At 37.7% G+C, this 17,060-nt stretch overlaps 1 protein-coding gene across 10 annotated transcripts in view; it reads right to left on the reverse strand.

Moving 5' to 3' along the window:
- ephb3b (eph receptor B3b) overlaps positions 1–17,060 on the reverse strand; it is a 67,632-nt gene that overhangs the window by 19,531 nt on the left and 31,041 nt on the right. For all 10 annotated transcript variants that reach the window (XM_032571330.1, XM_032571324.1, XM_032571331.1 and 7 more), the window contains exons 2-6: positions 15,100–15,164; positions 7,916–8,588; positions 3,834–3,989; positions 2,589–2,924; positions 468–592 (exon numbers count right to left, since the gene is read on the reverse strand). In XM_032571330.1, the coding sequence (XP_032427221.1) occupies positions 468–592; positions 2,589–2,924; positions 3,834–3,989; positions 7,916–8,588; positions 15,100–15,164 (1,355 nt within the window). The remainder of the gene's footprint in view (positions 1–467; positions 593–2,588; positions 2,925–3,833; positions 3,990–7,915; positions 8,589–15,099; positions 15,165–17,060) is intronic.

Raw genomic sequence — 17,060 nt, forward strand, 5'->3', positions numbered from 1 at the left:
TTTGCTGGTCCAAAGCAAATTCCTTTTCAAGAAAAATCAAACTTAGGGATATTGGAGATTGTACCTAAGTCATCATTTCATAACTTTGTAGGTCAGTATTTTCAAAACCAACCTTCGCTAGATATGAAAATGGAGGTGTTAAATGTTATATGTTGACCATCTGTCAGTTCATGTCAAACTTTTGAAAGTTCCATACCTGCTTTGAGAACCAATTATTAAAAGTTTTTTTGTTTTTTTTTCTGTTATGTCCTGTATGGGATGAGTTTTGTTTAACTTCATTCATATCAGTCAACTGACCCAAGAAAAGCTCTGAAGTCAAATACATGGCCATATTCTGTCATTTAAAATTTATGGAAAATACTACACAATTAAATCAAATTATCTGTAAAATTTAAGGATTGTTTTTTTTGACAAGATATCTCCATAACTAATTAAATTGTTAGAGATTCACTGACACTATTGCTTACCTTCTCATGGTACTTGATCTCATAATCCAGAATGATCCCATTTGGTTTTTCTGGAGGAAGCCAGGAGAGACTCATTGTGCTTGCTGTGGCTGCCATTAAATGGACTGTGGGGACTGCAGAAGGTGCTACATTGGGGGAAACAGTACAGGGAAACCTGGTTTAATGATCATTTTCTGTTCATTCTTTCAAAATTCCAAGCCTTTTTTTGTCTCTCCATGTAGTCCAAATGCATCTAATGTGAGGTTTGTGAAATACTGCTGACACTAGTTTGCATACGGAACCCATTCCAGCTAAATGCTAAGATTTTATGTCTCACAGTGCTTGACTGATGCCAAAAGAATCAAACAGTAGAAATGTGCATACATTTCTCCAACATATTGTAATAATTTTCTTTAATAAATCAGGCAAGGCCAGATTAGAAAAGCCAATCCAAATTGTGTACATATATAGATATTTCCTAATTACAAACACAAGCACGGTTTGATGGGTATATAGTCTGGGATATATGAAGAGAACTCCATAAACTACTTTATAAAACGTAACAAATACGTACACTGGTACTAGTTTTAAACACAATTCCAGAAAGCACAAAACACAGTGCCACTCCTCCCACTTGAGCTTTTTATGCCTTTTCTGGATCTATCTATCAAAATCCAAGCACTATCTGCCTTCTCAGACTTTCTAAGTTCAGTCTTGTTCTGTAGCTCTGACTCACTTTCCTATTGCTACATTTGTCTCTTAGCTTCCACTATCAATCTCTAGTGGCACCTTTCCTTCACAAGTAACTTGAGGCCTTTTTTCTTTGAGCACACAATCATTCTCACTGTTTTGTTAACACTTCCTTAGATCCATCCAGTTTGCCCTCCCCACCCTCTATATTTTCAGTCCACCCTTGTGTTTTTGACCAAGAGAGTCTTCTGTTTCTCTCACTATCTTTCGTCCCCAAAACACTAACGTTGCCTAAGCCCTTTCCTCCCTACCCAACCCAATTTATTTCTTCTCTTTATGTCTCTCTTTCTATAACAGAAGACAATACTTCCTAGGGAGGGCCCCTGGCTACTTTGGTGGAAGGATTAGAGGCCCTCCACTGGGGAAGCATGTTGCAGTAACCATGGAGGTAGCCTCTTAGGCTTATCACCACCCTTGGTATTTATTTTGGTTCTTAAAAGGGGAATCCACATGCCGGGATAGTCGTGGGACATCACAAATGGATAATCTTATCAAAGTTGATGCTCTCTTGCCTTGTTCTACTGCTCTGCACCTTATGCACTATGCAAGGACAGTCAACTCTGTCATCCTACTGCCAGACCTCCATATAAAACAATGAGGTCTCTCACATGGGGGTCTGCGAGACCTTCGGGTTCTACACTCACAAAAGCATTCCAAAAGCATCTTTTAGGGGCATGCACACAAGGTTAGAGGTGAGGAGGACATGGCCATGGATCGAAGAGAAAGGGGCTGAAGCAAGGCATAATCTGTGCTGTTGTCTGAGCCTAGCCAGAGCAAATTTAACATAGGGGCTAAACACATCCAAGCCACAACTTAAGAGCCCTGGGAGAGTCTCAACAAAGAGACTGCTCTTAAGAGCAAAGGTACTGAGTAAACTCAAGATCTCTGAATTTTATTGAGGTCATTTGAGGTACAATAAATCTTGAAAGAATTTTGAAAGGAGAAAAAAAACGTTTATTCTTGATGACTAATAGCTAATATAAAGAACGTGCTGCAAGCTGATGCTGGCTTCTAAATCATCTACATGCAAAATTGCTTAATCTCAGCCAAAATTACTATGGTGGCCTATTTACTGTTGTTGCTGGAAGATGAAGAAGCAGTGGGTTGAAACAAGTGGGCAGTTAAAACACTAAAGGTTTAATACACTGCTGAGCTGCTTCTATTTGAAGCCATTTTAGAAGACGGCATGCTGTGGGTGTGTGAAAAGGGTCCCTTTCAATGCTCATTCAACAACACCTTCCTTCTCAGCCTTTTTCTTTTTATTTAGCGAATATGTAACATACTCCCACGTGAATACAAGAATGATTTTTCCAGACCTTGAAAGTTCTGACTGCCTGCAAGATCAACATTGATCTCTGCCAGGTAAGAGCAAGGTTGGATATATGTACCCACCAGCCTGATTTGTGGTGATGTTCACTGCAGCAAACTGAGGCGTATAGGGGCTCTTGTTGGACACACCGTTGAGCGCCTGGATCTCAAAGCTGTACTGCGTGTGGGCTTGGAGGTTGCGAACTGTCACACGGCGTTGCGTCAAGCCAAGGTGGCGTGGAGAAATGTCTACATTGTCATCACATCGTGAACACATTCCTCGCTCAGGGAGGCACTTTTTGCAGATGACGCTATAGAAGACGTCCTCGCGGCCACCCATATCCCGAGGTTCACTCCATTCTAGCAGCAGCAATGTTTCGTTAACGCTCGAGATGACACTGCGTGGGGCCGATGGAACAGCTGTGAAAGCGAGGTAAATTCGTGGATGAGATGAGGAAAATTGCTTGGGAATGAGATCGAATTTAATCTCCATGCACAATAGGTGTAAAAAATTGTCTTGGTAACAGTACAGAGAAATCTTGACAATAGACAGTTATATTGTGGTACACAGAATACACATCATTACACATACATACATACACACATACACGTTCATTACTGCCAGCTGCTTTCAGCACAATTCATGACCCAATAATTTCCCTGGTGCTGTGCTATTAGTACATTTTTCATGAATTAACTACAGGATTTTTTTTTTCTTTTCAACTTGCAAGAGACTGTTCCAGCAGTTCTTCAGAAAAAAGGAGGACACAGGTTAAAATCTGAATTGCATGCTTATTTCCACTGTGTCTGAGCGTGTGTGTAAAGTGCTGCAGGGAAAGGGCAAGACAAACTATTGGCAGAGTCTTGGCAATTCTTATCCAATTAACAGAGCGTTATCTCACACTGCACTGTGGGAGAATCAGACCCTCACCCCTCAGCGGCAGAAGAAAAAAAGAAATTTTCACTCTCCGCTATTTGAATTTTCTCCCACATTTGCATGTTTGTGTTTAATGAAGATACAGCTATAGGAAAAAAACGTACCACTTTCTGCAGGTCGAGGGACAATAATACCACTCATTCATAGAGATAACAAGGAGATGGAAGAGGGAGAGCTAAGATGATAAAGGTCTGGTAATGTTGCAAAAGTAAGCAGTCTTGTTTGACATTTGAGGGACATGTTGGGAATGTTTTCTTCAGAGGTTTTATCAGCTACTGAAAACACAATTCAAACAGTGGGTGAACATTTACTATACCCCAGGCCCCAAAAATATGTCTTATGATCAGAACCTCCCTCAGTATCTGGAACACTTGAAAAAAGGCTTTACTTACTGGTGCACGGGGAGTCTGGAGTATCTGTGTCAGAGCGATAATAACCATTTCGACAGGAACAAATGCTGGCTGCTCCAGAGGTTGCTCGACTATTGGCTGGGCAGGGAAAACAGGGGCCATCCCCTTGTTTGGACTTGAAGGAGCCAGGGCCGCAAGCTGAAAGGAACAGATGAAAAAAATTAGATAAGACGAAAAGTGTAAATAACAATGCACAATATTTAATTCAGTTGCCCTTACGGGAGAAACTGTTTACTGTAAAAATGTATGGCATTTGGGATATATTGCACAGCAAGTGGCTAAGCATATGACAAAGAGTTGGGACAAAGTTGTTGCTTTGCAAGTCCCAAGTAAGCCTCAAGTCTTTCCACCTAAGTCACAAGTCAAGATCCAAGTAAACACATGAAAGTTCTGAGCCAAGTTGAAGTCTTAAACTTTTATTTTAGAGTATTAAACAAGCAATTTAACCCAAACCTGCAATAATTAGTAATTTTAATATTCCTGAAATGTGTTTGAAATGCGTATTCAAATTGCCCCAGAGCAGCAAGAGGAGCTAAAACTCAAAAACAGCAGAAAATCTATGCGGGTAATTATGACCCATAATTATACTGAAAAACTTCAGCAGATTTTTTTAATACATGAGTGCATGAGTAACATCAGATAATAAAAGTTACTAATCAAACTATATATTTAGTTGTGTAGAAACTACCTTTGACATCAAATTGATTTTTTTAGACATGATCTTAGGGCTGCTGTCTGCCCACCTGGATGCCCAGAGACTTGCTGTGCACACATTATATTTAGAGAAAATTTTTCAATTGAATAAGGAAAATGCAGGTAATGTTACCATGTAATTTCACTACTGCAAGCTTAGCACATTGCATCTGATTAAAAGACAATTTTATCTTTTTTGGGTTTACATCTGATTTAGAACCTTTTAAGCCTCCATAACTAAATTGATGAGCAAGATCATTGTTAAGACAATTAACAATTAAGACAGCATTAACCATACATTGGGATCTTTATTTTAAATTTAAACGTTTAAATGAAGTTAGATGTTATTGTCTCTACTGTAGTGTACAACTCATATATTTTATTTTCACAGATTCATTCATTTTAATTCTAGCTTCGTTCTTGTTCTTGAGTTAGTTGTGGGGTTATGAGAAGTTTCTATAAACTGTGAAGTAATTATTACAGCTAATGTTACCTAATTCTGTGACACTATGACATATTTAGAGGATCCTCTGTATTGTCATCATTTTAGGAGAAAAAAACATTTCCATTATGATTTCAGACTACTTTTGCAGCAAAAGTGGAATTAACACACAGTATGTATCAGGCAGTATGTCATAATTTTATATCTACTCAGTCTACATGGGCATTACCTTACCAGTTAAATGTTTGTGCTGCTTGTAAATAAAATGAAACTACACAATACTTAAAACTCCACATTGTGAAAAAGTGTCACTGTCATGTATTAATGTCAACACAATTTTCTCAAAACAAGCATAATGCCTTTTTTATTTTTGGGAAACAACCTTTCACAGAGTTCTACCTAAACTGATTGTTGATAAACTGATGTCTCATTAATCTGAAAACATCGTTATCCTTTGGAAAAATCCTATCTCCATTTATAGTGGCTGTTTGGAAGTTTATAACACTGCTGATAAGTAACATATGTGGAGTGTAACCATAACAGTGGCACTGCAATCCAGAATCCTTCGGTGGGCTTCATATCTTTCATAAACTGTCTTCATAAAAGATGAATGAGCTTGCCGCCATGCTTAATAAAAGAAGACAGAAGCAGGTAAGGCAAGAAGAGTTTACTAGGGCCTGTTGATTAGCTGACCCACTGGTGCGGTGGCTCGTCAATGTCAAGGACACACTGAAAAAGTTTGTCCTTCTGGATGATGATTAGCATTTAGCTTCTGTGTTGTGAATTTATGTCTCCTGCTGAAAAAAAAAGCCAGGGAGTCACTTCAACCCAAGACTAGCAAGGGTAGCAGAACGCTCCTGTTGTTCTTTTGTTTAAAAGCTTCAATATTGGCTAGAAACTGCCAGTTGGCTGCACTGTGTACACTATCACTAAGTGTATTTGTTCTTCTAGCATTAATCAGAGTCATCCACACTGCTGGCTACCAGGAAGTGCTGCTTGATAAACAGATAAGAAATGCCCACCAGTTACACCGGGTTGTAGAACAACCTCTTCGATTGGTATCATGACCTCTGTAAGTACATGTAGGTTCACCTAGCAAAACAGCAAACTACAAGAAATTTCCTAACAGTGGATGAAATATTAGTTCTTGAACACATTGGGTTTGACCAGATGTATTGAGTGAATTTCCATTAAAACAGGCTATTTTTCATTTTCATGAAAAAGGTTAAAAGTGCTGATCAATCACTAAGGGGTCATCCTCTTCCTTTCATCCATTTTTCCCTTAGAGGATCCATTAAAAAGAGAAGCAGAAAGACAGACAAGTAGTAGAGAAAAAGGAGGGGGATGGAGGCATAAAAATGCTAATCCTTTAACCCCCCATACCCCCATATCCTTTCTGCACTCCCCTGTGTCTTATCCTCTCATGCAGAACATAGAGCTTAAGGAACTGATTAGAATGTATGCTGAAATTGGAAAGTGTGAGGCATGAAGAAAGTAAAGAATATTGGGGAGTGAAAAATTTGCCACAAAAAAGGCTCATCGATTAATATTAATGCTGACATCCCGACTGTATCTCTGGTGGCTTATTAATGAGAGCAGCGGCCTTCAGATTAGGAGGGAATGGTTGAAGTAAGTACTTTCACAGGGAAAAGGATTCACCGCCTGTTGGAACAAGGACAGAAAAGCCAAAAAGGGTGTATGCACTGTAAAAATATGACGACAAATGAGCGTGAAGTCACAAAGTGGTAAAGGAGGAAAAATAAAGCACACTTTAGAAAAGGTGACATAAAAAAATTAAACAGGGGGATGTACCCCTCCTGGTTTTCAGTGATTAAGAAATGCTACATTAGGGCCAGTCACTGGAGTTTAACCTTGAGCTGTCATGTGTAAACAACAATGCTATGTTTTGGATTTTTTTCTGCTCTCATTTTCTTGCACAGACACTTTCTCAGCTGAGAATGTAATTTCAGAACCTGTCAACATAAGGTCTTCAAGATTTCCATGCCTCATCATGAGCATGGGTACTGAAGAAATTATCTTCTTGGCCTCATCTGTCTCTTCTGAGAAGGATGAGCCTCTAAAACCAAGGGAGTCCAACCCCCACAAAGCGAACATGCAAAGACATTGTGCAATCAGCCTTAGGTGATCAATAACGCAGCTTGCCCCTGTCCCTCTTCTTCAGTATTTTTCTGCTTTCTCCATTTGACCTACTCACTCTGAGCCCAATTTTACGCCTCATAGCCATCAACACACGCAAACAGTTTCCATTTATCCTTTATTCTTCTCCTGCTGTCACCTGCACTCTGGTTCGGACGAGATCATGCTGTTAAAGTTCACCTCTAGCTCAACCTCTTTTTGAAAGTGTCATGTTTTCCACTCGACCAGAAACCATCAGGATCCGAGCTTCCACAAACAGACAGCATCAGCTGCATTACCATTCTGTCAGCACCCAGCTGCAAAGCAAAACCGAGGTCAGAGAAGTGGAAAGCCTCCAGCTGACAATGCCATAAAGTCTTTTATTCTGCCCAGTAATTGCTGTATTAAGGTGTCCAATATTGAGGCAGTTACCTCACTGACAATTATGTGGCAACTGGAAAATAAGTGATATCATTTAATCTACACTCACTACAATTCAGCCTCAGTCTTTTGAACATTAATTACCTTGAGAAGTTATGCTTCCAGGAAGTTTATTTTGACCTGCTTAAAGCCAAATTACTTTTCTGTAGCTCCATTACTATCTTTGAAAAAGGTAAAAGCAAGAAAAGAAATCACTGGCAGGTCATTATGTAGAGCTTAAACCACAGATTTCCTGATGAGGAATATTTAACCTCCAAATACACATCAAACGAAGAGTTTTTAATCCACTACAATAAACAGTGGGTAACAGAATCCTCAACTGACCTGAGGTATTTGTAGTGAAAACACTCACCTTGACACTGGGTATCCTTCATGGCTGGTTCAAAACCAGCTGCACATGTGCATGCTCCTACAGGAACCATCCACTCTCCATCTCCGTTGCAGTAGAGCTTCAGTGGCACAGAAACCTCTAGGGCATTGGGAACACAAGTTCCTGGAGCAATAACCAATGAGGTTGCCTCAGCTCCCGTTGCTGTTTCTGGGAAAACTGCAAAGTTGGCAATTGTGGTGGAGCACTTTTTGTAAAACACCCTCACTGATATAAGTGACATGCAAGCACCAAGGTCCTGGAAGGCCAAGTAGAACCCAGCTTTGGAAAGTGGCCCAAAACTTCTGACCTTTGTGTTTACCCGTCCAGACTCAAGCATTGAGAAGCTCTCATCTGGGGCAATAGTGTCCACTTTCACATAAGGGTTCTCCATCCAGAAAGGGCTGGTGGCAGTGGCTGAGTCTGAGTCAGACTCGTAGTAGAAAAGGTTGAAGGTCTCTTTGCAGGAACCTGGTATGTTGGGAATGCTGTTACAGTCACGAACTGTGAATTTCATCTCTACGTATACACGCAGTACGTCTTTGCGTGGGATGAAGTCACTACGTAGCCAGTTATTCTGGTTGAGCTCTCGTACATTGCAGACTTGGTATGTCCGGATGGGATTCATGGCATCATCATAGCCACTCACCTCTTCCCACTAAACAAGAGAACAAAAAAAAAAACATAAATAATTAACAAAGAGGCTTTACATGTTTCTTGACATGTCGGGCAGCTAATTCATTTAATTTGTGACACTATTTAGAGCTTTCATTCAACTTTGATGAGGTACACTAATGAATATTTTATAGAACGCAAACAGTAGAAGTAATGTAGTAAAGTACAGAGCTTGTAGCTCGAATGTTTTCGTTCATATTTTAACTTCCACTCACTTCCTCTCAACATAATGTCCCTTTCATCTCTGATTAGTGTGGCAAGAAGCCAGGGACAAGAACTGCAAATTTATCACAATTACAGCAACCTGTCACCTCCTCACCACAGAACCACCACAGCATGTTTACCTCATATCTGTTTGGAAGTAGCAGCAGCCACATTGCTTCACAACCAATTACGCTTCAATTATGGAGCAATGACTGCAACGTCCTCTAATAACGACTGGAAAAAAGGCATTACTTAACCTTCATGCTTTTTATGTTTTCACAGACCTCTACAACTTTCAGCGCCACTACATTGCCCTGGAGAGTATTTATGGGAGATAAATTAGAATAAAAATTATAAACTTTGATTATCGGTTTTAATAGATGAATGAAAGCAATTTCTGTGACACTTAAGTCTAATCTATGTTTCACTCCTGAATGAAGCCACACACTTAAATCATTTAATTTCAAACAGCAGTTTCTGTGTGTATAATATCTGTGTGTCTACATGTGTGGTTGCTTTGGGCTATGTTACCCTACACTTCTCTATTACACAAAGAGTTGAGCACATTAATTTTCTTAGCTAAGCCTGGTAAGTTTATTTGCATGGCAAATTCAAAATGCAGTCCCACAGTGTTCCACACAACACACAAAAATATATCAAACAATTTGAGGAACAAACTAAAGCTATGTAAAGAGACAACAAAGAAAAAGTTCAGACTGGGCTTAAATTGAATGTAAATTTAATCTCTATTCATTCAAGACCTACACACGTTTACTTGCATAGTAGTGTAGATCTCCAAACATTCCAGATTTGATTATCCATCTGCCCTAAATGTCTTTCTCCAGCTTAACATGCTAAACATGCATTTGCCAAAGCTTTAAGTTTAACCTTTTTTCCCACAGGGGCTGTCCACAAATCTACAAAAAATTAATGTTATATTTGTCAAAGTTTTCTTTTATGTACTGTAAATGCTCTTTGTAAGAATAACTTGTAGTATGTGTGTACCTTATGCCTCAGTCATTACAAGTAATGTCTACAAATACAGTTTGTTTATTCTCTCTCAGACAAAAGAATCTAGTTGAGAAAAAGTAAAATATATTTTTCATTGGCTGTCTAATGTGATGTACATCTAATGTTCCTCTGATTGGTTGAACAGATCCTTGAGATGGAAGTTTAACTTCCCAAAAGGAGAAATGAGAAAAACACAATTTAACTTTTCTTAGAACTTGAGGTTTTCTGCAACTCAAAACTTGCAAACAGGCACCACTTTGTTGCCTAGAGCCTGATGTTTCACTTTGAACGGTGAGTATCTTAATTAGGGCTGTGATATGGATGTGGTGGAGACAAGGCTATTCATCTAGGACCCTGGTGGCCATGAGGCAGTGAGAGGGAGAATGGGTGTAGCTGGGTAGTGGCATTAAAACGATGGCTCAAGACGGAAGAAGCGACCAGAGGGAATCAATAATTACCACCTGGGTCAATGGGATGGCTAAAAGCATGAAGTGTCAATGGGTATTTAGTTCGGAGTAATAAATCACCCTTGCAAAAAACCAATGCAGCCAAGTGTTTGTGGGCGTGTGTATAAATTTGGCTGCATTTGTTTAAGGGGTTAGTGCGAGCCTGTCTCCCTGTTCTGTGTGGATGCTTGATTGTATACAAAGCTAGATGTGCACATTTAGATAGAGAGCGATCCCCTTCCCTAAGACATGCACCAGTGGACAAATGCTCTAAGTGCCTGCTTACCAAGCATGAATAAATTAGGCAGGTTCTGTGAAAAGGCCCAAGATTCTTGGCATTGACTCTCGTCAAGATGAATTGTGCAAAATTGGCAATCCACTGTATAGGTTTGTGTCCTTTCCAATCAAGGCTTTGAGTTTTACTTTCAGATGACACTGAACAACACGTAAGTAATGTAGAATGCCAATTCTTGAAGCCATAATGGAGCTTGGGAAATATATTTTGAAATGTTTTGCAAAGACATGCTGTTGATATAAACAGAATAGTGTTATGCATATACCTGTAAATACTCATGAAGAATTATTTTTGTATTACTCAAAGGTGAGGATAGCAATAAGTCTGGCGTGTTTCTAGTATGCTACCGCTTGCATACTAGAACTTGGGACTAACTCTGTGTCATGAGAGGAAACCACTTCTGTTATGAGTTTTGTTTATCAAAAATATGCTGAAAGTCACTTACACAGCCCAATAAGCACGTCCGTGCTAAGGTAATTGAATTAATTGTAACTGCTACTTTTTTAAATAACCACTAGCTATAAAGTAGCAGTATTATGCACATCTCTTTTAAGATTCACAATATTAAATCCTTGGAACTTTATGGGAATGTAAAACCTTTTTTTCTAATTGAAAACTATTCTAATTTTGCTTGTTTTATTTTAACTCTCCTGGCTGAAAATTGTCACAATGATATAGTTGCTTTGACAACTCCAGGCAACAACTGTTTTTTTTTTTATTATTTTAATATTTTTACTTTATTTTTTCCTGTCCACACCGAATCATTACTGGACAAAATCTGAAAGTATTAATAGTGAGCAAGATTGGACTGATCTGCAAAGAGGTGAGAAAGATGAGATTAGTGCTGTGACTGATTAACCAAAGAAATTCTAGTGTGGTGTTCAAGTGTGGTGTTTTGTGTTAATGCAGTACGTACTTTAAAAATTGTCTGGTTCATTAATGAGTTTAGAACTCGACTGTATCTTTGTGATTGAGTTTTTTGAATGTTTTTCCTTTTTGATCCCATGATTATGCAAATTTTGTTTCTATGATGTTAATTCTATAAAAGTTGTTTTCATGGGATTTATGTACATTACCACAAAAAGCCTCAAGACACTCTCAATGTGCTTTGTGAAAAAAGCATTTACACATTCATAATTGATAATCAGTTATTACAAGCAGTGAGGAGCGAAGGGATTTATGGTTGTTTTGGACATAAGAGCTTAGTGTGACTCACAGATAATGACAATGTTCTGCAAGAGCGCACAGTTTAATGCACTTTGGGTTTTATTGACTAAAGATTCTCTTTTACATGTTGACTGTTCCAGTAATATTTACTTAAATGGCTCCCCTTTTTCTTTTATTGGATATTATAAATAATTTCACCTTTTCTCCAGTAACCGTAGAAGAAAGGTGCATTCTTCTTTTTCAGCTTAGTTACCATCTCTTGAAATGTAAAATGCATTCTAAAAGATTTTATAAAAGCTTTATAGCATGTTTTCATTAGGCATTGACCATTTTATAATATCAAGTAACACCAACATTTTGAGAAACTACAATTTTAAAAACATCTAAAATTCTTTTTCATAAAGAAGGGGTATCTAAAATGAGGGTAGTGGGCCTTTTCCAGCCCTTGGAAATGTTTCTGTGGCCCCCGAGGAAAGTTAAAATAAAATAAAAATTTCTTCCATTTCAGTTTAATTTTAGTAAGACCACAATACTCCAAAAAAGACTTAAGTTCACTTAATTATTAAACTAAACTAAATACAGTAATTATTTTCAGAGGAGTGATCCATAAGATGGCAAAATGGCTTTTTGGAAATAGTTCCAGTCACAAGAAAAACTATCAGTTGTGTTGTGGAGAATAATCACCAATCACTCTTATTGAAATAATGGTGTTTTAAAGCAACATTTCCCAAGATTTAAGTTGCCCCTCTATTTAGCAACTGACAGCTGGGTTTTTCAAAGCAACCTAAGCAATCAGTAATAATTATAATATTACGCAAATTAAGGACTTGAAAACTATCACTTGATTTAAAAAGCATTTATTTGTTTATTTATTTATTTTTTACTTAATTTAATTGATCAAAATCAAAATAATTGTAATTAATTGGCTGTCACAACATAATTTTAACTTCATACGGAGTGTAATTTGCTGCACTCCGTATGAATTGGATAATGTTAAAAATTACATGTTTGTCTCAAACTTTTGTTTTGTGAAAATATGAAAATTTTCATTAATACCATACAGTGACAATCTCATAAACAACCTTTGCGCGTCAGTTTATAGAGATGGTGTAAAACCAACTCATATGGGTAATATAGTAGCTATTGTAATTAACTGAAAGCCTCATGTTTACTGAAACTGATTTTGAGGATGTTGGATAGACTTTAAAATGTGCTCTTTGCATGCAGCCTCTTTGTGCAGTTTCTACCTTAAGAATAGTCATTACAATAAATTCACAAGCCCACTTGGAATGTTGGTTGTGAAAAAGCCCTGTGGATACTGCTTCAAATCTGACAACCTTGCGAAAATGGAAATCCCCCTTTATCTTCCATCTAGCTTTTGGACAAGCCTACACACAATAAAAGATGGCTGCAATGAATTGAAATTAACTAAGAAAATACACAAAGACAAAGAAGGGTCATGAAGGTGCAAACATTCTACACAAAAGTGTATCACACACTATCACACAGCGGCAAAGCAGGGCAGATGGTGTGACTGGAAAATACTAATTCTGAAGACAGGGACAGAAATGAAACAATTTGATAAGAATCATGCACAGTCTGTTCCTAGAAATGAGATATGTGAAGATGAGTAAAGCATGCTTCAATTGTGGTTGTATTTTTTTGGCTTTATTTCTATGTTGTTTCCTGTCACTTGACGTAACACAGAGATGTTCTCATTTAGTTTTCTTTTCTTTCTATCTTTTAAGTTTGATTTACTCCTCTCTGCCAATGTATTACTTTCTCTTACATGCTTGTCCCCCATCAGAAAGGTCATGTCTTTTGCATTGGAAATATTCAAAACGAAAATAAACAATGAAATACATGCAATCCATTGTACATTATTACAGATGGTTGGAAGGACAAATGAACTGATGCTTGATTTTTTTTTTTAAATAGCAAACTAAAGAAAAGCACAAAAAATAGACAGATAGTAGTAGTTTTGTCAGTTTCATGATAAGTAATCAAAGAAAACGTCAAAGGAGAATATTTCTTCTATCTTTTGGCTGAAGATTTGTGGTATAGGGGATACAAAATATGTCACTGTGTGCTTATCTGTTGAAAAGAATGAACTGTTGAAATTATATTGAAATAGAGGATTTATATCATGCCTGTCCTGTAGTGGTGGAACGATCTCTGCAGCATTTTAGCTTAAGAAGTAGAAGGATGTGGAAAGATGGAAGTAGGAGAAGTAGAAAAAAGGGGAAGTAGAAAGGTCATGACAGGTCGAGACAGGTCGGGATTTGGCCCCTGATTGCTTACAGCTGAGTTGGCTAATGTGTCTGCCTTCGTCAGCTGCTAGGTAGCAGAAAGACAAAAAGGTAAAAGGAGTGTGGACTGCTAAGAACAGCTAAGGAAGGCTTTCAGTGCCAGTATTGTTGGGGAGACAATAAAATAGATATTGGGTCCATCTTCAAAAACCCAAGCTGCAGAGGACTGCATAAAAGTCAGAGGAGGAGCGCTGGCAACCTTTGAAGCATAGCTGAGGAGAGATCAAGATTTTATGCTCCTATTTGGCTCTTTATGAACACCACATGGGAACGCAAGAATAGGCTGTCACTGGCATTTTGTGTGTGAGGTAAATGTTGAAGTGGGGATGTGCATCGGTTAAAACTAAACCTATTTCAGCATTCAAAGAATTTCCTAATGGCCAACTTTTTAGGTGCCTTAAGAGAAATGATTGAGAAAAAAGAAACGTGAGACTGGGCAGCTAACATAAATTAGATTGAAGCAAATATTTTCCTAATCACTAAAAGCATATCCCAATGAAGATTATTAAGACAACGTTATGAGTCATTTTAAGTTGGTGTACAGCTGACCTAAGCATTTTCCAACTCATGGGCCCATTCGTTTCTTGGATGTCCTCTTGATTGCATAAAAATTTGATATCAAATGGGTTTTGAAATTAAGCTAAAAGTTTCCAATGAAAAACATCTTTTATTTTAACAGTCATATATTTTCTTATGTCAGAAGCTACAAAATAGCCATTTACACTAAGCTCATGCTTAGAAAAAAAATAAATAGTGATACAGCCTGACTATTTATTTTATTTTATTGTACTTTTACCCAAAGGTTGTACTTTTATCTCATGAATTAGTACTAGATTTAAAAAAACAACATACAATTATAAACAAGACTTCTATAATAATTTATGTTAAGTACCTATAACATTTATCCTTAAAGACGATTAAAATTATATCTATATTTTATTATTAAATACATACTTGTAAAAAAATTGTGTTTGCCCAAGATTTGGCCCTAAACAATTGTCACTATCATGCCCACACCAGCCCCTGGTCCCGGGAATGAAGAGACTGATTATCCAAACTTACCCCGGTTTCAGGGTGTGCAGTCCACGCTAACTCTGTCGTGGCCCACTTTGTGTCCATCAGTGTCTCTGTAAATTGGAGGAAGAAAGAAGGCATTTAGGTCAGACAAAGAAGAAGAGAGTAGGTCTATTGAACTTTCAATGGTTTTACAACAACGTCATAAAAATTGTAAAAGAGTTTCAAGCCATAGATAAGAGGCTTTGACTGGCGCCGTTCACAGATAACTGCAAGAATAACTGAACAGTTGGATACAGTTTCAGCACATTCAGTCCAATTAAACTAAAGCAGCATATTGTGTGCTTTCCTGTACGTAACAGGAACGAAGAGAAAGACCGAAATAGAAGTGTCTGATCAGCGAGGTATTGTGTAAAATGTTATTGTAGATTCTCATATGGATAATTAGTCTCAATTAGATGGTTGTTTTAAACTAGGCGGCAAAACTCAAAGAGAAGTTGTTTTTGTTTCCCACAGGGCGCTTACATACATACACACACACACACACACACGCACCCCTACAGTAAGCAGCATGTTGTAAAACTCCTGCAAGATATACAACCCAACAGAAGGCTTGAATGGAGCGAGAGGTAATAAAGTTTAGAGCCACAAAGAAGGAGATTGTGGGGGATACAGAGGTCAGAAAGCGTCAATCACGTATCACTTTGTGTCAGTAACTGGGTGTGGACACACTACAGGTTAAGCTCACTTTTTAACATCTATCTCTTGGCAAACTCAAATACACATACAAAGGAATAAACAAAATGGTGGACCTCTGAGGCAAATCCCTTCTTTTACTGCTGACTTTCCACTCTCTAATTTCTACCAGCAACGAGCTACCAGCTTTGTTAGAAAAAGGAAGGAAGGCTATAAATGTCGGTTCTTTTACTACCTGATGCTCTAGGCACAGTGTGCAGCCACAGTTATTATCTCAACCGCCACGCTGTTCTACATGATGGTAAAAGATGATGAAACAGAATGCAGAAAAAAGTGCGATTGTGCTGTATCTGTTCATTAAAAAAATGTAAGGTTCATTTCACTAATGAGGTTTCAAGGAATAGACCTGAAGAAAGTTCTTTTAGCTGCTATCTTTCTCTTGTTCTGTTTTTTCCTAATATTTTTACTTCACTTGGTGAGGTGATAGGAAATGAAACTCATGTTCAAAATCCAATTTCATGACTTTAAATGCTATGGTGACCAGAAAAGAATGACTTTACACTTGGCTGACTTGGATCAGTAATTGACCAGACAGAAACAAAACAAAAAAACTCTATCATCTTCCCCTGTGTGTCAATCTGAAAGGAACTACTCTTTAGTGTGTAAGTTATTACTGAGTGATGAAGACAGAGCTACTTTTAGTCTTATTGAAGTTTTCAAAAAAGTCAAACAATGCGTAAAAATTGTGAGAGGCCGCCACAAAAGGAGAGATGAGCAAACTGAGTTGGTATAATGTGAATGTCCCATTTAAGGTTAGATTGCATTTATTCTTTTAGGAAAATATACACAGAAATTATTGTTTATAGTTTGTAAAGGTACTTGTGTTAATTGCAGTACTTATGGTAAATGAGAAAATAAAATTCTAAAGACAGTTTAAACTGTGAACAATGTTACTTTGTCATTATCTTGATGTAGTCTAAATAAAAATTGATCGATTCACAGACAGTCTGCTCGAGGCTCTTTCATAGTCTCAATAAATAAATTACTTTTTTTGTTCCAGTATCAAAGTAAGTTGGACACGTTATTTATTGTTAAATGGTCTTATGAACTCACTACAGAAAAGTCAAAGTGAGTAAAAGTCTCTCTTAAGTGAGATAAAAAAGGTAAGTCAGATAAACTGCAATTAATTTGAGATTGGTTTTATTTATAGATGCTTTTGCTTCACAATGTGCAGTATGTCAGTGTCTTTGTAGATTGTAAGTCCTTCAGAGTAAACTCTGTAATCTTTGAATGTTTTTAAGATAGCATTGGTT

Source organism: Xiphophorus hellerii, chromosome 9, assembly GCF_003331165.1.
Source record: "Xiphophorus hellerii strain 12219 chromosome 9, Xiphophorus_hellerii-4.1, whole genome shotgun sequence".
Taxonomy (NCBI): Eukaryota; Metazoa; Chordata; class Actinopteri; order Cyprinodontiformes; family Poeciliidae; genus Xiphophorus; species Xiphophorus hellerii.